This window comes from Mugil cephalus, chromosome 22 (assembly GCF_022458985.1).
Source record: "Mugil cephalus isolate CIBA_MC_2020 chromosome 22, CIBA_Mcephalus_1.1, whole genome shotgun sequence".
Taxonomy (NCBI): domain Eukaryota; kingdom Metazoa; phylum Chordata; class Actinopteri; order Mugiliformes; family Mugilidae; genus Mugil; species Mugil cephalus.
Genome location: NC_061791.1, coordinates 16,069,527 through 16,093,488, shown reverse-complemented (window position 1 = coordinate 16,093,488; position 23,962 = coordinate 16,069,527). Strand labels below are relative to the sequence as shown.

At 41.6% G+C, this 23,962-nt stretch overlaps 1 protein-coding gene across 4 annotated transcripts in view; it reads left to right on the top strand.

Moving 5' to 3' along the window:
- Nucleotides 1–4,760: 4,760 nt before the first annotated feature.
- LOC124999831 (sodium-coupled neutral amino acid transporter 4-like) overlaps nucleotides 4,761–23,962 on the top strand; it is a 30,845-nt gene continuing 11,643 nt past the window's right edge. Inside the window, exons 1-10 of one of the 4 annotated variants that reach the window (XM_047574954.1) lie at nucleotides 4,761–4,921; nucleotides 18,099–18,331; nucleotides 18,825–18,921; nucleotides 19,296–19,411; nucleotides 20,214–20,287; nucleotides 20,732–20,824; nucleotides 20,939–21,020; nucleotides 21,116–21,198; nucleotides 21,879–21,937; nucleotides 22,507–22,743. In XM_047574954.1, coding sequence (XP_047430910.1) covers nucleotides 18,207–18,331; nucleotides 18,825–18,921; nucleotides 19,296–19,411; nucleotides 20,214–20,287; nucleotides 20,732–20,824; nucleotides 20,939–21,020; nucleotides 21,116–21,198; nucleotides 21,879–21,937; nucleotides 22,507–22,743 — 966 coding nt within the window. In that variant the 5' untranslated portion in view covers nucleotides 4,761–4,921; nucleotides 18,099–18,206. Of the gene's footprint in view, nucleotides 4,922–14,780; nucleotides 14,915–18,098; nucleotides 18,332–18,821; nucleotides 18,922–19,295; nucleotides 19,412–20,213; nucleotides 20,288–20,731; nucleotides 20,825–20,938; nucleotides 21,021–21,115; nucleotides 21,199–21,878; nucleotides 21,938–22,506; nucleotides 22,744–23,962 lie in introns of those variants that run through there. The other 3 variants (XM_047574950.1, XM_047574953.1, XM_047574952.1) reach the window with 3 other exon arrangements.

Here is a 23,962-nt window from a genome sequence, read left to right as displayed (position 1 = left end):
ATATTTTTTTAAATACACACACACACACAGTCTTTAGATATGGAAAAGATAAAAGAGGCCTTTGTTGACATTGGACGATAACGTAAATAAAGAGTTCTGAAACAAGCACAAATATTTCATTTCAATAAAGGCAAACAGGAGCGCCATCGCATACGAGCATACGAAAATGCTGATAAATAATAGAAAAGGTCTCAAAGTAATGCTGCATGTCATGTTAAGAGCAAGTTTTTGATTCCTATCCTGTTTCATGTTCAGTAAAAAAGAGAGGAAAAAAAGAATTAAACAAAGCGTGTGTGGTTACTTCATTTTTACTGTACATGTTTGAAAATGCTGGTTGAGTGGAATATGAACATGAAAAATTCCAGCGTACCTAAATAGAACAAAGATGGGTAATGTTATTAGCCAGTCCTGTGATTGCACAGCTTCCTCATTTAAATCTGCCCACTCCTACATAATTTACCACAAAGCTCTAGAACATAAAGCCTCAAGTAAATCCTTTCATATTTTGCTAAGAGCTCTTTGAATTTCCACTGTAGAGTGCAAACTACCTCTTCATGACGGGGACGAGATTGTTTCAATATAGCATGCCATGGCTGTAAAAAGTTTTGGCAACATTAGCGTTCATTTGGAGTTTTAGAAATACCTTGGCCTCTGTCAACTCCAGACAAAAATATCAGTCTTCTAACTAACGTCAGCCTGTTCACATCTCTCCTCCATCCAACAGCAGACCTTAACTTGCTAGCTGTAGTGCTCCTGCACATAAAGAATGGGCGTTAATGGCATTGAACCATACTGGGAATTCTAGGTCCGTGAGAGCTAATGGCCATTGTCTAAAGACGTACAAGTGTTTCTCCTTGTTCCGTACGTACACACCGGAGCTCAAAAAGAATAAAAAGAAGTCCATCACATACAAGGAGAAGAAGGGAAAAGCTTGCGACATGAGTACGTTTCCTGGCTCTGTCAGGGTGGCAAGCCGGTGTGAATGTCGGACAGTCAGTTTCGGAAAGTTACAGGCATGGTTGGACACAGACACCCTGGTCTAAAGTTGGAAAGGCGTAGACGTCGTTATCTGATGTTCCTGCCAGAAGGGTGGTAGTGTGGAGCTTTTCACATAATATCTAATCACTCTATTTATTGTAAATAACAGGCATAGTCGTTTGCTGGATTTTACGAGTTCTGCAGCTTTCGGAACATATTGGACTAAACCTAAAACCGCCTTTACCACCTCGAGACAGACTGTTCTACATCTGAGAATATAATTAAACTCTAGATGACCAGCACATTGTGTGATATCGCCATCACCAACTCTTTTCAGCCCGACAAATGAAAGGCATTTCTATTTCAGACAACTAGGCCACCAGATAACTCGCCGCTTTGTGAGCCAAGTTTCACTCAGTTCTAACCTGCAGTCCAGATTCTCTGTCTGCACATCCTCGGATAGAGCCGCTAGATCCGCAGCTGTCACAGATTAGTAGTCTAAGGAGTCGCACATACAACATTGAAGGACAGAAAGGGAAAAAGGTGCCACCTGGACAGGTCTTGTCACTGGACAGAGCACATGCACTGTACAAAGGGATATTATTGAGTGTTTAAACTCTTTCGGTGCTCAAGAACTACTTACCTGCTGACAGGAACTAAACCTGATTACTGTCAGCGTTAATGAAGTATCCATAATCATTGTCAGCTGAAGAGGTTGACTCTCATGTGAGACGCTTTACTGAGATTCTGTGCTGTGATTCAGAACATGAGACAGTCTGGCTGCTGCTGCACCATCAAGTCTGGCTGTCTCCGCACTCACCGGGCCCATTACCAGGTTCAGATGTGTTCTCCTTTCACCTCTTCAATCAGGAAACGTCAAGTGGCTGTAACTGTCTTTCCGTCCCAGAATGCTCTTTGGATCATTTCTCCAAATATGCAGACTACTGAAGCTACTCTTTCACTTGGGACACGTAGCGTTAGCATCCGACTGTTAGCACTCTATTAAGCCTGTGCTTGGATATTTGAGGCCCTTTTACAGGCTTCTAGTACATATCTAGTATATATCTATAGCATATAACTTTAGGGGTGCTTTAGTGTCAAGTGACTCTGTCACAAACCTATCATTTGGTTTAAAAAGTAAAGAATAGAAACCGTATTTAATTGAGCTGACGGCTAGCCTGCTGGTCGTCTTTTTTTCTTTTTTTTTTCAGTTGGACTGAGTTTCTAAATGTGTTTTGCCACATGTTTTGCAGAGGGGAGAAGTGTTGGTTGACATGCAGTTGCATGTCCCATCACTTCTTACCTACTGCTGTTGGCTAGGCTAGTTAGCTGGTGTCTTCTTGTTGGTTGCTAGTTGGTAGCTGACTGCTAGCCTGCTGGTTGGTTTTTGAGTTGGACTGGGATGCGTTTTGCCACAGCTCTTGGTACAAGGGATTGTAACATCTCATCCTGCGTAGTAATGAGAAGACGAGGTAGGAACAATAAGGGCAAAACTAACTTAAAGACATGAAGGTCAATAAAGATAGTATATTGTGCTTAAACCACATACTTTCTACTATTGTGCTGATTTTTTTGTCATCTTATCATAGACAAACTTTTAAAAAAAACAACCAAAAAAACCCCAAAAAACATCAACTTGTATTTTTAGGTGCTTTGAGGAACTTCAGCACCCCTAAAAATGGGTTAGCATGATAATCGATAATAGACTTAGACTTAGACCAACACCTTTCAAGAGGAAAGATTAAAACTTGGTAAATGGAAATAAGAAACTGCAAAAATGTTTGTTAGCGTTAATAATGTTCACTGTTACTATCCTAAGACAGAGCATTTGAAAATAAATAAAAAGTGTAAAGGACCAGCACATGCGATATCACAGTGATGTCAAAGACCCTCAACTGTGCACAGTTTCTACTAAAATATTCCATGTGGCATAGACACTAATCTGCCACAGATATTGGTGGTATTCAATTGGATAAGGGTGGAACCACCAATTTCTCCAGCTCAGCTGAATTCACTCATTTTAAGGGTCCATGTAAACTTGCAGTGGAGATTCAAACCTGCCAGAAATACAACAGAAGATTAAGAATAGGAAAGTTGTGATATTTTCACTGTCAACACTGAAGTCATCCACTGAAGTCAACACTGGAGTCATCCAAAAAAAGAGGATGCCCAAGATTAACGTATTGTTGTTTTGCTTCTTCCGTGTGTCTGTTCCACCCAGAAGACATTGTATCGCCTGAGCTTTACCCCTCAACGAGGAAACATGTATGAAACAATGCATTCATTCTAAGTGGAGAGAAATGATCGGGTCAAATGTTTACATTGTTTCCGAGCATATGCAGTGTTCGAGCCCAGAGGACGGTCGTGGGCTGCCGCCTTCATCCAGGAAAGTTCACGAAAAAGGAATAAAAGAACTATCGGTCGTCTAATTGTACGCTCTATTGTGAGAGGTGTCTGCGTGCTCTGAGAGGTGAACATCAGTTTCCTCTTTCCACCCACTTAAGTACAGGAAAGGGAAGTAGCAGGGACCCACAGAGTAAAAACAGATGATGCATGAAGCAAGCAGGCTATTCTCTACCCACGAAACATTAGATTGAGACGCTCAGTAGGTGAAAGTCTGCAAAAAGTTATTTATCCGGATAACATACACAGTCACCCTGCTGTTGCTTCTGCTATTGCAAAGATTTAAATTGGACTGTTTTGTTTTTGCAGTGCATTGAAATTAGTCATCACTGTACTCTGCACTGTACTCTCACTCTCTGTGCTTCACTGTTTGTTTTTGTTTTTTTAATTTCATTTCATTTATGAAGCCCTTCTAGAAATATCTCCTGTATGTTTGCGAACTTGTCTCACAGTCCAGTCATAGCGTGTGACATAGAATAATTAGCAAAGCGAAAATGATGGTCTCGTTTTAGGGCCAATTTTAGCTACTTTAATTGTGACTTGCAACTACACGACTTGCACAACCCTTATCTATGCACTGCATTTACGCACTCATCGAGTCAGTACATTCTCTTTTTTCTTTCAATTTTCTTTCAAACAGAAACATTTTTATCAGTGTTACTCAGTATCTTCAGTATTCTTTTATTAGTGTGCCTCATGTTGGAAGGTCCTGACTAAGCCTCCTTTGAATAAGAGGGTTGCTAACCTTTATGGTCAAATAAAAATGAAATAAATAAATCCAAATGATGCAGATGCTGCTTTTTAATGACCATCCACCAACTCCTGGATGATTGAATCATTTTCTATTTATGTCTGAGAGGACTTTCTTTATGAATTAAATGTAAATTTAAAGTAGCTTAACATGGGAATGGTTTCCTCTTAACTGCCCTCAGCAGAGCAGGAACGGCTAAAGGACTGCAAGGCGAATTCTTGCTGCATTCCTGACACTGCTCCCGGATTCTCTCCTGCTTTCCCTTTAAAACATAATTGCGGTGATTTGGCAGTATGGAGCTCTTTCCTGACAACGTGGCCAGTCGGAATGTAAACAAAGGATCTCAGACAGTGGAGACCCCTATCATTTAAACCAACCTTTGATTTTATTTTTATTTTTTTTTTTAATTATTATTATTATCATTATTTTAAACGTTCACCACTATGAATATGCACACCGGTTATTACAAAAAGAGATTACATTTTAGAAAACAAAATCCATTTGTGACCTTTTAAATACATAAAAAAACGTCTGTTTATGGCGTCAGGGTGTTTTGAAACGTCTTTTCCGCTGATTACACGAAATAAAGGGAGGTAATTGAGAGAATGAGGAGCACCCCAGCAGCGCTTGGTGTAACCGGACGCTTCAGGAGTTGCCATCATCACATGGCAGATGGAAATTTCCACTCAGTCTCCTTGCTTGTTAAATGGGAAGGGTCTCCAACTCTTGTTTCCACTAGTGCGCCTCCTCCTCCGCCTGCTGCAGCTGTCCGCCGCTCTGTCACAGTAGGTAAGACCCCAGCATTTACATTCGCATCTCTTCGTTGCTTTACTTTACGTGGGATTAGATGGTTAAATCTGGCCACCATGTTCGATCGCCTGGGAGCGGGCTCTTTAATTTTTCTCTTTTTAATTGCGAGCAACAAGCGGCACTTTCGGGGTTTTTAATGGTGTAAAAGGGTGGGAAAGTAATACTAGTAATACTGATAGCCTGTGCGCGATTTTAATCTGCATCTCCGGTTTCTTTTCTTTCTTTTTTTCATTTATAATTGTCCAGATGCATTTCTAAACTGAGCACAAAAAGATGTCAAAGAGCAGCAGCCTGCGGGGTGGTGCCTGAAGTCAACATAAAGCTGCGTAAAAGCGCCAAACGCGCGTCTGGAGTATTTTACACGGGAGAGAATCCGACTTCATCCAGCTGCTTGCTCATTTAGTGTGTAAAGATCAGTTTATAAATCCACCAGTTGATCGGAAGGCCCGAAACTAGAATGTGTGTTTGCATGCTTTGCCGTTTTCCGCGTTTGTGCAAAACAAAGGCGGAAAATGTTGCTCGCATCTTCACGGCTGCTTTGCTTTGTTTCTGCTCTCGGCGTGCGTGCGGCTCAGAAATCGCAGGGTTCAATTTGAGCCATTATTTAGAAGAGATTAACAATGATGACCATAGGTGAGGAGAAATATGGCTCTTGTGTTTATGTAAGGGCGGACAGAAGCATGCTGCTGAATGTGGCCTGCAGAGGACTAATAAACATGTCATGACCGCAGCCACGGGCTCAAACTGTTGTTTTGCTCGAAAATGTTTTGCAGTTTATCTGAGTTCAGTTTAACTCAATAAGACATCAGCAAAGCTCCAGAAATGTCTTAAGTTGATTCTCCTCTTGGGGGAAAAAAACACAAAAACAAGCTCTTTCTTCTCTGCCTTGTTATGTAATCAATCTGAGGTTTAAGTTATCCTGTCTTCCTAATAATTAATCCTGATGAAGAAAATCTGATTTGATCATAAGACAGAGCAGGAACATTTGGTTACTGAGTGGGGTTTGTCCAGGTCTGCTTTATTTTGGATGCTTTGCAGACCAGAGTTCAGATGTCACATTCTTCTCCTCTAAATACTTCGCTTTAATGCTTTTCTTCAGCCCGTTTCGCGGTAGCAGCTGCTTTTTTTGAGGCAGCACATCCCGATCCTAGTGGCACACAGCAGACTGACAGTTCAAGACTGGAAACAAAGGCCAGACTCTAGTCAGGAGAATATCTGGCCTTGAGCATTTTTAAGTGGTGACTTCAGGTCCTAACCCAGGCCTCTCTGAACGCTAAAAATACCCAGTTGCCACACAGTGAGTGCACAAACCCAGGTCAATTCTCCAGTATGCTCCTTCCTTGCATAATAGTTTTACCAGTTCTCTAAATGAAGCTCCACCTACATCTATCATAGATTGTTCTAGGTCCCCGTTGTGTTCCCAAGTAGGTGTGGCGATGATGAACGTTTGAGGAGACGGCTCTTTAAAGGCAGGGGACGGACTGTTTATTGGATAGTGTAGTTACTGAAGGAACGCCTAGCAGCTACCCATTTATTTGAAGAGGATTGCTAAGTTTCTAAGGTGGAACTGAGTTGAGTAAAGTTTAAATGGCTTTGAAGATTACATAACCTATGAAGTTACACACGTCAAAATGAAAGCAGCAGACGCTTAAACAATCAGCGGTTTAGCGTCTACTATGAGTCCCACATTTCCTGTTGAGATCGTTGATTTCACTTGCCTCTTTAAACCCTCGCATTCACATCCTTTCTGCTAAATATTTGTCGTCTCCCGACACCCCTCTCTCAGTAACAGGGCTTTGCGTGTCATGTGTTGCACGCTGGCCCCAAAAAGTCAGAAGGGAGTGGCTGTAAACCGGTGAATACATTTTTCTGAGCGGTACACACCTTTTCTTTTAAAGAAGCGTTTGATTTCTTTTTCCTATAACATCAGGAACATCTAGACTGTGTTTATTTTATCTGAGACCATTCATGTGTGCATGTTTAGGTCCAGCCCAGTCTTGACATAGTATGGTCTCGATATGCTTTACGTAGGAGAACGCAGTTGAGCGGGATCCATGTGCACAGTTTTGCAGAAACTTGGGGGAAATCCTTCGGGAAAAAGCTTGGAAAGCTTTTTGGCATGTGCACCACTGAGCAGTTTTGAATGAGGTGCTATCATCTTGCCACCAGTTCCCCTCACGTCAACCCATTAGTTTCTCAGTTTCTCACAGGTCCCTCCGTTTAGTCACAGCTGCTAACCCCCATATTTAAACCTACGCGGTGTGTGCTCATTTTTTGAAACGTCCATCCCAAAGATCTCTCGGTAGCTCTTATTAAAGCTGAGAAGGAAATACCAGCACGAGTCAAAACACCTGTCAGCAGGACCGAGCTTGACCTGCATGATGAATGTAGGTCAGATCCCGCTGTGCGGCTCGGGCCTCAAGCTCTGCTGGAGCTGGCTGATGTAACTTGGAGCGCGTATTAGGAGCGAGCCAGATGCCGAGTCAGTTTCAAAGTCTCAAAGGGAGGATATCGCTGGCACAAAGACAGCGTGGCCGTGTCACAAAGGGGAGAAGCTTTTGGCAGTTAACCAAAACCCTGTCAACAACTGAAATCTCAGGAATAGCACATTATACAATGTAAGAGGTTATATTTACCTTCAGGTTTGGATAGTTCACAAACCTGAGTATCGAGAAGCACCAGCACGTGTGTCGTGCCTTTTCATTGTTTTGCGGAAATTCACTTTTTTTTTCTCAGCTAACATGGTGGTCAGGGGTCAGAGGTCAACTACAGGGGTTCAGCGTCTAGCTGAATATCCTATTAACATCAAGGCATGTTTGCAGACACAGCTGCCTCAACACTTTGTTCACGCCACAAAACTTTTTACAACGTGTGCTGACAACCAGGTTCACAATTGCTTCCGTTAACGTGTCATTGTTAGCGCGGGAAGCCACGTCACCGATGAAAAGTATTCTCAAAAAGATAAGATGCATTTTATTTAAAATCAATTAAATGTACACAAGTGCCTCGACTATAAGTTGTATAGTTATGCATGTTGGTGGAGTTAATGCAGCAATGTATGTAGCTTTGACAAAGGCTGTTCCTTGGTTTATTGGTGGTTCCACTGCTCCAGGGGGTTTAACTTTTTCTTGCTTTCAGCTTCCAGCATTACCCACCAAACCTTACCCCCACAGAGCTACAGATGTTAAGGGTCACAGATGCTAAATATTAGCCTTAGGGCGGCCAAAGTTAACTTGCTAATAACGGAAGACAAACTGAAAAAAAAGAAGTCATTGTGAATCTTTCTCCAACCTAGGCGTAAATTATAGTTGCATTTATAACATACAGTGTTTTGTTTTTTTTTAACAAATATAAGCAAGGTAAACTAAGCAAAATGATTGTTTCATGTCTGTTTCATGTCTTAGTATTGAAAGCTAACTCCGTCTGAAGATAACAAATTAGCACTGTTTTTTTTTTTTTTTACTCTTACAATCAACCAAGGTAAACATTTTAATAATTAAGCATCATTGTTGGAGGTATGCAGCTTTTATTACGGTTGATCCAAGCTACCTATTTTCCTTTTGCAGTCTTATTGCTAAGCTAAGCAGTGAACTGTAGCTTTAGATTCATCACACAATTTTTTCCCCCAAAATGTTTGTTTCTAATGTGACCAGAAACATGACAAGACAGAATATGATCCTGCCCTTACTATCTAGAAGAGGCAGATGTAGGAGTTTAAAATGAAGCAGCAACAAACATGAGAAAATGTGTTCTTGATAAAATCCTAGCAATAGACTGGGGAGAGGGAGGGAACATCTTTATAGTTTTATAATATCATACAATGGCTTCTGGGTAAACACTGCAAGTCCTTGGTAACTAAGCAGTCCTACAATATTATGACTTCCTATACCCCGCTATGTGTAATTAAATTCACCTGAATTATGAATTCATGCTTACACAACATAAAAATGTGCCTTTCAGTTTCTGCTTATTCAATACGTGCCTTTATTACATTGTGTAAAACTGCCCCAGCTGGCTAGGAAGCATGACAGTCGTCTGATATCCTTAAACAAGAAATCAGATTAGTTCTGCGGATTACCGTATTTGAACTTCAGTAATGCAGTTAAAATATACAGCGTTCTGTGCAAAGTGTTTGTCATGGTTTGTAGAAGACAGCGGGTGATCAACATGTGGAAGGCCAGGGAAACAAGCGAGTTTCACGATGTTCTATGAACGTCATCTCATACTGAACGAGTAAACTGTCTGAACCGTGGGACGGGCAATGACATCTTTGTACAGGTGACGTAACAAAAGGCACAGGCTGCATGCTCTCAAGTTACACTTGCGCCCACGTTTGGACACTGGGAACTAGCATTAACTAAACGCTGTGAATCTTTTCGATCTGACTAAATCTAAAGACAAAATTAAAATAGGTCCTTTCGTTGTGGTCTTACTGTCTGAGCCTGTCACCGACCTTGCCTGCTGGAGTCATGGTCAAAACCTTGAGCTTGAGAAGAATCACATATTGTTACAAAACAAGATGCTGGCGTCATTATTAGCACACACGGGCTGGCAGATCAATACTAACTGATAAGATGATCAGAGAGATGGTCTGCAAGGTTCACAAACAGGTTAGGACACACTAGGCGTATGTGCAAAGGCCAGTATGATGTTTACTCTAGGCCATCTGGCCTTTAATGTCACATTGCTTGAGTGTAGTCAGACCATTTATCAGGTTATTTGTTGTACATAGTACTGTGGGATTTGTTTAAGAATTGACTGAGTCATAGAACTGACTGAGACCAAACTGAGAAAATGGATGCTCACTTGTGACGACAGCTAGAGTTCAAACCCTGTTTGCTTTTTCTAACCATCTGCAGTTGCGTAAATGGTTTGAATATTAAAACACCCAATCAGATATTGGAAATTGGAAAGTTGTGGGGGCAGGGGGCTTTCCAAAAGCCTGACTAGCTGATAAGCACGTTGAATGGAGTTTAAAGTCGACTTTAGAGATGGCAAAACATAGAGAGAAGCAACTGGAAGTTTTTTTTTATCTGTCTGGAGCACCTCTGGAAAAGACGGACAGTTACACCAGAGTAAAAAACCTGTGGCAGTCCAGCAAATTATGAATGCAATATTAAACTATGGACTATGGGTTAGAGAAGCAGAAATACGACGACACCATCTTTGGTGTGAATCCTCTCTATGTACCTTAAGCTAGCCCTTAACCCTCCCCCCAATCTGCGCCTTGGGCGCCTCGCATGGCTACCTAATGCTCCAAGTGTGCTCACTTAAATGCACAGAACAAATTCATTGTATGTCTACAGAGAGAAATGACCAATGAAGCTGATTTAATGGGGGAAAGTGCTTGAAGTGATCCTGAGGTGTTGGTGCTTACAGTACCTGTAGCTGAATGTTAGCTAGTACAAGACTGTAGTCTTGTTAGGACTTTGTGACAGCTATCCGTTATCTCCGTTATCTCCATTATCGCCTAGAAACATATACATGAACCTGAAGTTCAGCTGTTGTCATTGAAAGTGGAAACCCCCCGTAAAAGATGTGTTTTTGTTTTTCAGCTTTAACTAAAATGACCTCTGGATTTCTTGGAACCAGATATGAACAGGTTGGACAGCAGCCTGGCCTGATAGTCTGTACACATGCTCTCAATGTGTGAAATGTATGACTATATTGTGAGAGCGAGAAAAATCTATTGGAGGGAGTTGTCTGTACGTGCCACATGCAATGAATTCCTCCCCAGTGGAAGCACAGACAAACTGGATCATCTGGAGGAGCATGTGTGTCTCTCAGTTCTCTGCGATGTGGCTGTATGGAGATAGAAGCGAATGTAGCACTAACTCTAACCCTAACCCTAACCCTACATGCTTTAATACGGTCAGTTCCTGTTAGGAGCCACAACATTGTATAGATGCATGAGTGTCTGTTTGCACTCAATGCCCTTTTCTTTATGTCAAATTCAACTCCAGATTAGCATTAGCATTCTACCTTTATTTTAAGGTATGCTGTCCTGTTTTGGATCTGAGTTACATTCCCACTTCATGCCTTTTTCTTAACAAGGTCTGGACTTTGTTGTCCATGAGTCTATCATACAATTTCTTCCGTAGCTCCATGTCACTGTTTTGTGGCACTTGCATTCTTTCAAATTGTGGTGGTTGTAAAATACTGGGGAAAGTTTTACTGGTTTTACTTGGTGGAGCAAGACCAACGCCAAAAGTTCCAGAACAAGTACCAGCCTTGACACTTACATTATAGATACTTGAGCCAGTTCTGGAAATAATTTGTGGTCCGTCGTGACTGATTTAACTGTTTCTCGCTCATTTTGTTCATTTCGAGTTCAGTGGTCACAGAAGCTGGCGAGTAATGTCAAGTATGAAGGAGCCCGTTCAGTTTCCCCCATAAGCGCTTGTGTTATATGTCCAAATCGGCTCATTACATTGGCTTTGTGGCTTCCAGTGGATGTCACGGGATGTTACATAAATTAACTCAAGTGATGTCACGGGACATTACTTGAGTTAATTTATGTAACCGAGTCAGTGTGAAGCAAATCCAGATAACTTTCCACCGACTTCCAGAACGCTGATTCATGGCCATGATGCAAATGTGGGTTTTTTGGATGTAATCTTTTTCCTCTTAATACAGTTTTAACATAAGAATCGGATACAAGTTATAGTGTTTTGAAATGAACTAGTGGCCTTAAGGCAAATGTCCTTAGTTTCCTCTTCAAACTACAACACAAATTTGTCCAAATAATGGCTTGTCAGATGGTCTGCTGTCAGTTACATCGTGTCCTGGGGCAAACAAGCCCCCAGAGCTGATTTGACACATGTGACACAGAAATATTTGTTGCTTTGGTCTTGAAATTCTTAAAGAAACAACCTGTAATAGTCTCAAGGAAACATATACGAGGTTTCTCTTTAATTTTGGCCAGATATCCAATGTCACCTGGCCAATGATTTACCAGCAGACGGGTTTCACATTTGCACCCAGTCACATGAGGTTGAGAGATATACGCTTAATTTAGAGGCCTTGAGATTGCAGCTCATAATGTTAGTTGACAGGGTTGACTTCAAAACAAAGTTTGAAGTAAGGTCCATGGTGTTTTGGCCGAAATGGAAGGTTAATAACCTCCTGATCCGTGATGGAGACATGGCCCTCGTGATCTCTTGTTTACAAGCTGATGTCAGTACAATTTTATGGCTACAGAAACGACCACATTCTCACGTCCACGTCAAAAAACGGAGCTCAGTGTTAATTAGACAAAGCGAGTAACAAGTTCTTAGAGTGCTCTTCACCAGGACTTTAAAACAAATACACGTGAAGAGGAAAACACTGAAATAACCAATAGATGTATTACCTCATCTATCATTTGAGCAATCCCTTTGACGCAGTATGTCAAAACAAGAGAGAAGACATTAAATAAGTAAGAGTAAGACCTTCAGGCATGCTCTGGCAGTCGGTGGACTTTGCCAGTAGAATAACTTTGTTACAAGAATAGTGGATTCATGGCATAACACAGAGAGCTGGTAGTGCAGACGAAAAAAACTAAATGAGCTTTGTAAGAGGCTGATTTAACTTTGAGATTCATTTTCTATTGCATAGTATGGGATTGCGCAGATATCCCAATTTTCACTTACAAATATGGCTGAAGCTGCAAATGTGTGACATGTACAATGCTCCCATTATGCAACGTAGCATCTTTCTTTAGACCGTCCCCGCTTGGTAAACGTCCATCTTTCAAACCCTGATGACATATGCAGGATTATTTTGTCACACTACAGCGCAACAGAAGACGTCGTACGTGGTCAGATTTCACAGGCTGTTTAGTAAGTGACAGGTACGTGCTTGGTTCAGAGAAGGTAAACTGCTAATTTTTAGATCGGGGCTAATACAAGTCATTCAGAGACGTCTGATCATTTTATTGCCGCCTGAAGAGTGTTCGTGTAGTGAGGTCCTAACGATGTCCAGTGTTCTGAGGATATCGGCATGCCTTTATGTCAGCTTTATCTTAAAGGCTTTTTGTTTTTGTTTGTGTGATGTGATTGACCACACACACTAAGCTAAGGCACTTTCATGCAGCCAACTGCTGCTGATCTCTGAAGTCGGTGACCCCCCAGCCCCCCAAGCTAACCCGGTCCCTGTTTGGTATGCTGTGGGATTGGCCCATGGACGGCTTTCTAGTCACAGGTGATTGGCCGAGGGTGTGTGTTTGTGCGTGTGTGTGTGAAGCCCCTCACCCCCACCCCACACACACCACCACCACCACCGCACGCACACACTGCAAGAACTGCTATTTAAGGAATATCCCTGCGGCAATGTGGGGGATAATGGTCAAAACATCTCCATAGGGGCTTGTCTTTTTTTCAGATTTTACCAACAGATGAACTTGACCAGAGCAAAAGAGAAGCTTCACATCTTTTCTGACACCTCAACTTATGATTATTTGGCTTTCAAGATTTTATGCAGCATTCCTGATTGAGTTTTGTTGGACCTAAGGTGACAATCTCGGACAGCATTGCAGTTGTGTGTGAAATATTGGCGTACATGAGTAATAACCTCATACTGCGTTGACATTGATCAGATTGATTCAAACTGTTTTGCCGTTGTAGCTTTGTTTAGTTGAGATTAAACTAGCTTCTGGCAGCTAAGGTTAGTTTGTATAACAACAATATAGGCATTTAATTCTATTGAAAACTTTATCAAAACAAAACTTCAGCGACACTGATTTTATGACTTCCTGATTTGTGCTTTTCCTACAGTAGTATATCCTACCATTGTCACTTGGGGCTGAAGGACCTTCTGTTTGACTAAAAGTTACACACATCTGTCAAAAAAAAAAAAAAACTTAAACCCCAATATACAGACTTTATTTAGTTTCACCAGCACTTGTGTTAGCATACGGTGACACTATTGTGACATAGTTCTTAAATTTGAAGGTGGAATAGATGTAGTAACACATTCAAATGACCAACTGAATTCACGTGCACCATTTCCTATATCAGTGTACCCGGTCTGGTCTAGCTTATGGTGTTGACATTAGAATGTTAAAGGCTTATACAAAAAATTTTGGAAGGGGGCTTTTGAAAGGAACAAGATGGTCTCGTGTTTGTGTGTACGTTCCTCCATTTGGACAGTGTTACAAAGCGAACAGAGATAAAACCTCATCCCGGACACCAAGTGACCTCGGCCTCTGCGACATCCCAACAGCGCTGTCGTCTGATTGGTCAGTCGGCGCCACATCCTACCTCTGAAACCGCCGACGGTCTGGGCATCCGCGAGTCTGCATGTGCGAGCAGTTGCGCATGTGTCTCTGTAGGTACTGAAGGGGCTGGGCAGTGATGACGGAATCGGCAGATCTAAGCGTGGGAGGTGTGTGTGTGCTTTTGTGTGTGTTTGTGTGTTTCAGTGATTTAGTTCACCAGTTAAGCTCACCAGTCCACTTGCGGTCAGCCAGTTGCACCGTGTAACCCCGACCTCTCATTGGTCCACACGTTTATAATTTTACCCAAGAATAAAGCTGGTCATGTGGCATGTCATGTGATCATGTCTTTAAAGGACTCTGGGTATATAACAGTGGTGGTGTGCACTTGTGTCTTCAGTCTAACGGTGGCGAGAACACTAACTATCTATCTATCCATCTATCCACCTGTCTTTCTTTCTACCTTCTTACTCGTTTCCTTCGAGTCAAAGGTGTGTGGGTACACGATGGGTGTTGAGGTTGTAGGGGGTTACGACCCTGCTTTTGACCTCGTCTGTGTTCTGAAAAAGGAGGAGTCTGAGCAAACTTTGTCTGTCCTCATTGGCTGACAGAGGCCCTCCCTCCACCCTTTTAAAAGAGTGTTTTCTTACCTGAGTTACAAAAGCGCTGCAGCTCCTCACCCATTCACATGTCTATCATCTGCCTGTCTTCTTAAAATAAACCCATTCAAAAGCGCAGAAAGGGGAAGTTTCTCAGAACGTCTTTAAGGAGCTTTTTCGGTAAGTAGGCCTACATATGCTAGTTTGGCTTGACATTTGAGGTTCAAGCTTAGCACAATGAAATTATTTTTTACTTAATTTAAGTAGTGGTGAGTTGCAGTTATTTGTTTTCTATGAATTCCTTCTGTAAAGTGTCGCTTAGATACAGTAGGGATTGTAGGAGTTGGCCCTTTGCTTCCACAACGTTGCTCTTATCAGTCGAGTCGTGCAGACCAGTTTCTGCAGTTTCTTGCTCGAAGGGATTTTAGAGGTGGCTGATGCAAGAGTTTGTTTGGGTGGTGGGAGGATAGATGAGGTAGTGGGAGTGTTTTCGCAGTTGAGACATTAGGTTTGAAGCTGGACTGCTGAAAGGTTTTAGGATATTTGTTTTTTTATTTTGAAACTACAGTAAACCAATGAGATTTTATTTTTTGTAGGTTTAAGGGTGTAAATCTAGGGAAATCACTGTAAGCGTTGTGTGTAGGCCACGTGGCTTATTATAGCATTAGAATGAATAGTGTGTGCAGGCATACCTGGTCAAGATGGGAAACACACAGCTGTGCTGTTTTCCTGTATGTCTTCACCAGTGTTCTTGTGCAGCCGTTTAGCCAGTTGCAGAACAATTGCATTGCAAGTGTGATGCATTGCAAGATTTCACGCTGTGCTTCTGACACCACATCGGACTCTCAGCCTATGTGCTGCATGGCATGCTGCCGAACGTGTGCTTCTATAAGGTTATGGTTGTAACAACATGTGGAGTTAACCCGGCCAGACAGGTTAATCCTCTTGGCCGCAAAAAGCGAAAAACCACTCTCCCGTTTACCCACTCGCCTCACAGACACCACCGACATCGAGAGATTAGGTGTGCCAGTGTGTGTAATGTAGCTGCTTAATCTCTGTTGGTTCAAAGATGCGGCGTTTGGCTTCCGCAAGATCACATTGTTTGAAAGAAGGTCAACCTGCATCAGTTCGATCACCTCTCTGACGTTGTTTGCAGCTAATGGAAAGATTTGTGTGGATGTATAGCGGTATATTGACTGTAAACATACTTTCACAATATGATGCAAAATCCTGCTACTCAGTAACTTCTGTTTTTTGAAACTGTTGCTTAACATGTGCTTCCTGGTATTTTTCCTATCAGATTATTAGAGCTGTGATCGTTTTTTTCACATTTACTGCTTTTACTTTATAGCTATCAACTGTACTTTTAGATCAGCAAACTAATAATCAGTTGACGTATTTTGTGTGCAGAGTTACACGTGAGACGGCGTTATGTAACTATAGCACAACTATAACTCATGTTTCAGTTCTCCAGTCTGCATTCACAGTTTACACTCACTTTTTAACATAAAATCTGATTCTGTGCTCCCTTGTTAGCGCCATGTGGCAGACAAACACTGTTAGCGATTAGCTGGTGAACATGGTGTAGTAATTTGCAGCCACGTATTTCCCTCAGGTAACTAAAGCAGAGCCAAAGCTAAAAAGTCAGTGAATAATGCATCTACAATCATAAGTTCAAGAGAAATTATTCCAAATGAATGCCAATGTTGGACAGACGATTATGTTTAGCTAACATGTTCTCTGAATCTCACCATGCTCATTTTGGAAATGGTATGTTTGGTATTTACTTATCTAGTGTTTTTACAATTCAAGAAATTACAAATTCGCACCAAAATGTTGATACTCTCTTAACTCTCTCTCTTTCTACAAGCTAATCAAAAGCACTGAAGATCAAGCAATACACTGCAGCTTTCCTGACTTGCAAAATTATTTTTTAAATTGTCGAATGTGTAGTCCATGGCACAATTCAAACTGAATTAAGAATTATCTCCATTTGCTACCCTACAAATTGTTGCAAGATATCCACTTTCTGAGAATTTTCTGTGTAGTTCAACAATGTGAGAAATGTGCTCAGGTCTTTTTTGCAAAAAAAGACAAGGGATTTATTTGTTGAAAACATTGAAAACATTCAGATGGCAGTACTCTGTATTGTCTAGCCTGGGATCACGCCAACCACAATCTACTGTACACTTACAGATAAGTGTCCTCATATGACCTTGCTTCAAAACAACTGAACTATCCAAAAACAGGCAACAAGTGTATAAACTCAAATACCCAACAGCTGCTTGAGTGTATCCTCTTCCACGCTTACCAGCTCCCTATTTAGTATAGAGACATAAAACTTGCATTGATTGTCTTATATATGGTGTTAATTCTCAGAAAGACAGGAAAGTGTCTCCCTTGAACTTTGCACAGAAATATTATTGCTACTTTAAAACCGAAAAGAAAGTCGGATCTGCATTTGCTGGGTGTCCATTAACGTAACAACCCTATTGTTGAGGTTGTGTGCTTTTTGCCATGGTTTTTTTTTTAGTGAATTGTTATTAGAACCCTTTCTTACCCAATCAAAGAACTCTTTGTCCGTGGGGAAAACAGGACTGTAAATCATTTGACTGTTAGTTGCATTCATAATGAGGCAGGCGTCGGTCGCTGTCTTTCAGCTCCTGCTTACATAACTTAATAATGAATGGTGCGGATGGAAAATGGAAATGAGGCCCTCTGTGCAGCGTGTCAGACTTTTTTTTTTTGGGGCGGGGGGGGGCGAGGCTGAGTAAACCAGCTCAGACGTGAACAAGGTAGCCTGTTGATGGTGGTTGAACAGAATCCTGAACTTGATGTATTCTTGACCTGGTTTCAGGGTTTGTTGACATATCTCCAGTTAGCAGTCTTTCTGTGTGCCAAGGCTTGTTTTAAATACTGCGTCTTACTAAAGATAGCCGGGCCTCTGCTGTATATTTTATTATTTCATTATTTCCGTCATTCGGTATTAACAATGTCAGTTGGTCTGGTATGAAATGGCAATAAAGCTAATAGCCCTGCTAGTAGAGCTACTGTATGTGAGGGGCTCAGATATTGCACCATGTACCAGCATTACCAGTTCCAAGGTAATTTATCAGAGCGTTCCCTGGAAATGGTTGGCAGGAAAGAGGCTTTTTATTTGATGCCAGATTGTTCTTCATCAAGGCCAGAACGCTCCAAATGCCAGAAAATAAATGTGTCACTAGCCTGTAATCAGCTGTAATTTGCAGTTTCAGTGGTGACTGTGAGCATTTCAAAAGCAGTGAAAGAAGCTACAGCCAAAGTCTGATCAGACCTTCTCAAAACCATCTTAGTAATTGAAACTTTTTTGGATCTTGTCTTACAGGTAACGAGAGCTAACTGAGGTTGTGGAAAAACCGTCTGGCATCCTTGTGAATTTTGAAATTCCTGAAAACCCTATTTCTCCGCCACTCATTCTGCTGTTAGCGCCGCCATGCCGGGAGTTGTGGATCGCATGGAACTAAGGAAAGTCTCCACGGAGGCCGATGACGACAGCACCGACAGCCTGGACTACCGCGACTCGGAGCCCATTGACTCCGAAAAGGCCACCATCAACAGGCAAGGAACTAGGTTTTTATTTCCTTCATTTGGACCTCTGAAGTTAAGATGATCAGTTCACCTAGATTGCTGTGGAAGATTTCTGATCAAGTCTAGGGCATCAATCTGATTGCTAATGCATGTCTCATTACAACATTGCATGTAAGCACTTTGTCTGAATCTCTTTTTTAACGGGACATTTCCAAGAGTAGCTCCCTAATTGTGAAGAAAGCTTTCTTCCAGTTGAAGAGTTGGTTTAACTTCAGGGCAGCTATTCATGGCCTAATTAATGGAGCGTCTTTAAAAAAACAAAGACAAGTGGTGTTGACACCCAAGACTCACTCAGATGACTTTTGTGCAATCAGCACAGACAGCTGATTGAAAACCATTCCACTTGAACTCGAGTAGACAAAGACGATTACTGATGACAGGACGTCACATTGCACACATGTGACGTAAGAAGTTATTGCGCACATGGCCTAATGTCTTTCTTTATTGTCTTTTTTTCTAGCAGCCAGTTTTTAGATGATATTGGCGATGGAGAAAGCCAGAAGTTCCTGTCAAATGGGATGATGAAGAAGAAGAAGTATGAAGAATACCATGAAGAATACGTAAGAAGCTCTTCATCATTGTTACAGCCCGTGCCTGCCAGTCTGAGTTTGTTTTAGATCATTCACTCCAAGATGTTGTTTTTTTCCAGCCAGCATGATTAATTTGTACGAATGTTACCAACCAAAGAAAAGTTAGAAAATATCATTGAATAAGGATGAGAGTAAATTATCTGTGCTGGGACTGACTCAGTTTGCAGCCACAGTACCAAGAAATAAAACCTTTTAGGTATTAGTGCACTATTAAAAAACACCTGCCAACTCATGTCCAATTTCCCTTTGTATTCCTTTTTTGATTGGATTAATAAAAATGTCAGCACTTTGTCATCAGTCCCCAAATAGGATATCTCATTTTCTTTTCTTTTGCCCCTGAGCAGCATCCCGGCCACGCCTCCTTCGGCATGTCCGTCTTCAACTTGAGCAACGCCATCATGGGCAGCGGCATCCTGGGCCTGTCCTTTGCCATGGCCAACACTGGCATTGTTCTCTTTACGTAAGTATACAGCACAAAGAAAGCCACCTGAATGCTTCTTAGGGCGTGGCGTAGAAAAGGCGAGAAAGTAGCATGAGAGGACAGGTAGCTTGTAGTGGCACAAATTCTTTAATTTGACATGCCGTTTGTTCAAGCTCGTGATTACCAACAGTCTTCAAGCTCGCCAAAAGAAAACGGCACCAGGACTGGACAAATTGTCATTTTGAAAAAAATGTGTATGAATTATGATTGTCACCATGTGGAATTTAGAGCAGTTCAGCCTCACAGTGTAGTATGAAGTCAAGCAACCTGTGCCCCCCTGCTCCCTTGCCATCTTTCAACCAGCTGTCTATCCCGTGCATTATCCGCATTCACGAATGACTTCCAACACCCTTCTGTCACCAAACACCCCTCCACGCAACCCCTTCTTCTCTTAACCATGTCCATGCTTTGTGAAACAAGAGAGATAGTGCAATAACTAGAGCAGAACCGTCTCCGCCAACAGGGCGTTCTCCCGCGGTAAAGTGATTGCGGGAAGAAAAATAATGCCTGGTACGCCATTTTAAGAATGTGGCAGATGGATCCATTGACGAAACATTGACGTGACGCCACAACGGTTACTCTAGAACCATGCTAAAGTCATGTTGACGGCACAGCGTGCCTCTGAGACCACCACTGAAAACACACACCGAACTAAATGACACACACGAATGAGCAGCTGCTGAATGCCAAAGCTACATTACTGTTTCCTGTATTATGAGGATATATTTCTTTTTAACTACATATGTACTCCACCTAACATGTGTTTTCTCTTTCTGTGCAGGGTCCTCCTTGTCGGTGTGGCCATTCTTTCCTTATACTCTGTACATCTCCTCCTTATGACGGCTAAAGAAGGAGGTAGGTATTTAACTTCACTGCAGGTGCAGCAAACTCTATGGGCTTCCAAATGATGAGTGACAGTTCATTTTCCAAGATGAATGTGGCTAAACACCTTGGTTAAAAAAATAGGAAAGCAGCTAAACGGAGGGACAAAAAAACATTTTGAAATGCTGCACACTTCATCAGGCCCCTAGAGATACAAAGAATCATACAATCTTAAGCACAAGGGACCATTTTCAAACAGTAGTTTCAAGTTACAGGAAATACAGGGTAGGAATCATTAAAAGTAAAGACTACACACAGTTCTCTGAAGGCGTCTGGGACAGGCATGGGAAGTGAAATGCCTGGAGTGGTAGAATTAGTAGGTGAGCTTGTTTAAGAAAGAGGGAGCAAAATCCTATTTATCTGGACTCCTGAAATGCTCACGTGTCTAATTCTCCATTGCTTTGTCTGCCCTGACAGGATCCCTCATCTACGAGAAGCTGGGAGAGAGAGCATTCGGTTGGCCGGGGAAGATGGCTGCATTCGGATCGATAATCATGCAAAACATCGGAGGTAGAAAAGCCAAAATATATGAGAAATAATAAATAAATGTAGGAGTTTCACTGAATGGTTTATATACTGTATATATTAATATACTGTATATATATTTATTTTTTTCTCCTGCAGCCATGTCCAGCTACCTCTTTATCGTCAAATACGAGTTGCCAGAAGTTATTCGAGCCTTCCTGGGCTTAGAAGAAAATTCTGGGTGAGTGGGTTTGCTTTTCAAGGTAAAAAATTAAAAAATACTTTGCATTTTTCATGCCATCAGTGTGATTTTAATTTCCTGTGCTGTGTTTGCAGTGAATGGTACATGAACGGAAACTACCTGGTGGTGTTTGTGTCGATCGGAATCATCCTACCTTTGTCTCTTCTCAAAAATCTAGGTAAGGACACGAGTGGTTTTAGTAAAATATATCACTGCAGATAATGCCGCTGCCACGGAGTGACTTCTAAGAGCTTCTGATATTCACTTCCTGGTACCTGAAGCCAAATTTCCTAGTGCTCCCATATTCTTGCAGCTGTCCTTAATCACCTCTGCCAAGCCAAAAGTAATGTAACACTACTTGAGCCCTTAGTCAGCTCTGGCAGCCAGGAGTTACAGTAACACAACACTGCAACGGTAGTCAGCTCTGCTATTCACATGTAATTTATGAACGCAGTAAGATCAAACTCGGCTGGCTCAGCTCCAACGACGCAGCTGACCAGATTGCATAATTAATACAATTGACATAAAGCAGCAAATAGCATCTACGCAGTACGACAGAGAAGGATTTAAGCAATGACACATCAAGATGATTTTGGAACCACATTTCCGTTATTTTCTGTCACTGGTTCTTTCAAACCCATTTAAGTGTTATTCATACTGCAACACATTTCTTCTCAGATATAAGTTTCTCTGGTCTATTCTTGGATATGGGTCACAACCTCGAATGGGATGTGACCTACATCCAAGAATAGAAACCAAAAAGGAATTGAATGCTAAAAAGAAAGAACACAATAAAAGCAGATTAAGATAAGCAAAGTGTTTTTTTTCTTTTAATTCCTCATGGTATCTCCTTTATAGGTTACCTGGGCTACACCAGCGGGTTTTCACTATCTTGCATGGTGTTCTTCCTAGGCGTGGTAAGTTTAAATGTGTGCAAAAATTAGGATGTATTATTGTATATATTAAAGCTAATATACATTTTTGTATTAACTTGTTTTGAAGATGTTTTGCCAATCATCTGAGAAGCTGCTTTAGTTCTAAGGCTTCAGAGGAAGCCACCCCGTTAGCATTTTTCGTTAGCATTTTTTGTTTCGATGTTTTGGGGCTAGGTTAGCGTTTGCACCAGAAGTGTAGGTAAAAGGGAGAATGATGGTAAACAATGGTAATTGAAGCTGGACGTTTGTAAAGAAAAATTAAGATATATATATCCTTGTTTTAATCAGGCACGCCCAATTCAGCCACAACACAACCAGTTAACAACAGCTACAGATCACAAATTGTGGCGAGCATTAGCGCCTTTCTATTTAGTTTTTTTTTAGCATCTCTTAGTGAGAAAGAAGCAGGGAAGTTTCTAAGAAAATAAATAGCAAAAGGTACAGAATTGGTTGTGGACTTAACCAATTTTCTTTGTTGCTGTCATGCTTCATATTTATTTTGATGTATACAACTAAGAAGAACATACTGACTTCATGTCCGTCTTTTCAAGATGATTTACAAGAAGACCCAGCTGCCCTGTCCTCTTCCTTTCTTCTACTCGTCCAACCACAGTATCAGTATGAACGCCTCGGACATGCCGGGGCCGCTACAGAACGGTTTGGAGCACATGGTGTCCCCGGCGGTCCCCGGCGGCCACGACGCCCATCACTCCACGGCTTTCCACATGGAGCCTCACCCCGACGCCGAGGAGATGTGCACGCCCAAATACTTTGTCTTCAACTCTCAGGTACGGCGTAGCAGATCGCAGGCCACAATTAGCAGGTAATATGGTTTGACTGGCTCTCAAATGAGGACAGATTAGTCACTTTTTCTATCTTGTTTAAAGTAACACGTAAACATAATCTAATTTCACGTCTCATTGGTCTTTAAACTGCAGTGGGCCTGTAAATTGCCCACTTTAGGTAAGTGTTCTGTTTTGGCACCGTTTTGGCACCACTTTAACAACAACTCTCTGACTTCACTGCAGCAACCAGAATATCTTTCGATGTTTCAATGTTTCGATGAACAGAGAAAGAATAGACACAAAATAGGGAACGTTAACACTGGCACCACATAACTTGCCAGTGTTGGAGTGATTGGAGCAAAACTACGTGGGAACGTATCGTGAAATCTGTAAAACTAACCGAAGGAGAATGCCAAGTATTCGCTGGGACATGTTAGGTAAAGGTGGGGCTTTTAAAGTGTGTTTGTGTAGTTAGGGATTTGAGTCTGAGCCTAATGTCATCATAAATCAGGATCAGAATGTGACACGTAGCATTATTACACTACAAAATGTTAACTTCATTCACAAAGGTGAACCTTTTCAAACTTGACTAGATTACTACCAGTCTGTCGAAGCACACCTCAAAGAAGAACAAGTCCTCAGTAAAATACACTAATCTGTTAAAAAGTCCACCTTGAAAATATTTGAAAGCTTCAGCTGGCAGCCAGCAACGTACAGAATGTTCTGTGCCTGTGTGGGACCCAAGTCAGCATCGTGTCTTCCTAATCCAAAGAAACATTTTTGTAGGAACAGATATTGCTAATTAAACCTTAACTTTCCACATGGTTTAAAAAAAGAAAAAGAGAAAAAAATGAGGCAATGTCATTGTAAAAGCCTTTGCTGGCACCGTAACACATCTCTTAGTCTGGCATTCGTTGGCAGTTCGTGGTGCTCGCGGTTGCGGCGGCACAACCGGGGAGGAGGAGAAGAAAAAATAAACAGAAAGTGAAAAACAGCGATCGGTTCTGAGTCATACCTTTTTGGCTTGTTTGGGCTTTGGGTTTACAACTGGCACAGATTTAAAACCGCTAGCGGTGAGGCAAAACCTATGGGGGATGGTTGACCATAATGCAGCATATTTCATGTCATCTGTGTGGTTGCAGAACTATTAAATTCTGTGAAAAAAAAGGTTCTTCGCTGTTTTCCCTCTCGCAACCACAACACCATTCACTGTCAAAAAGAA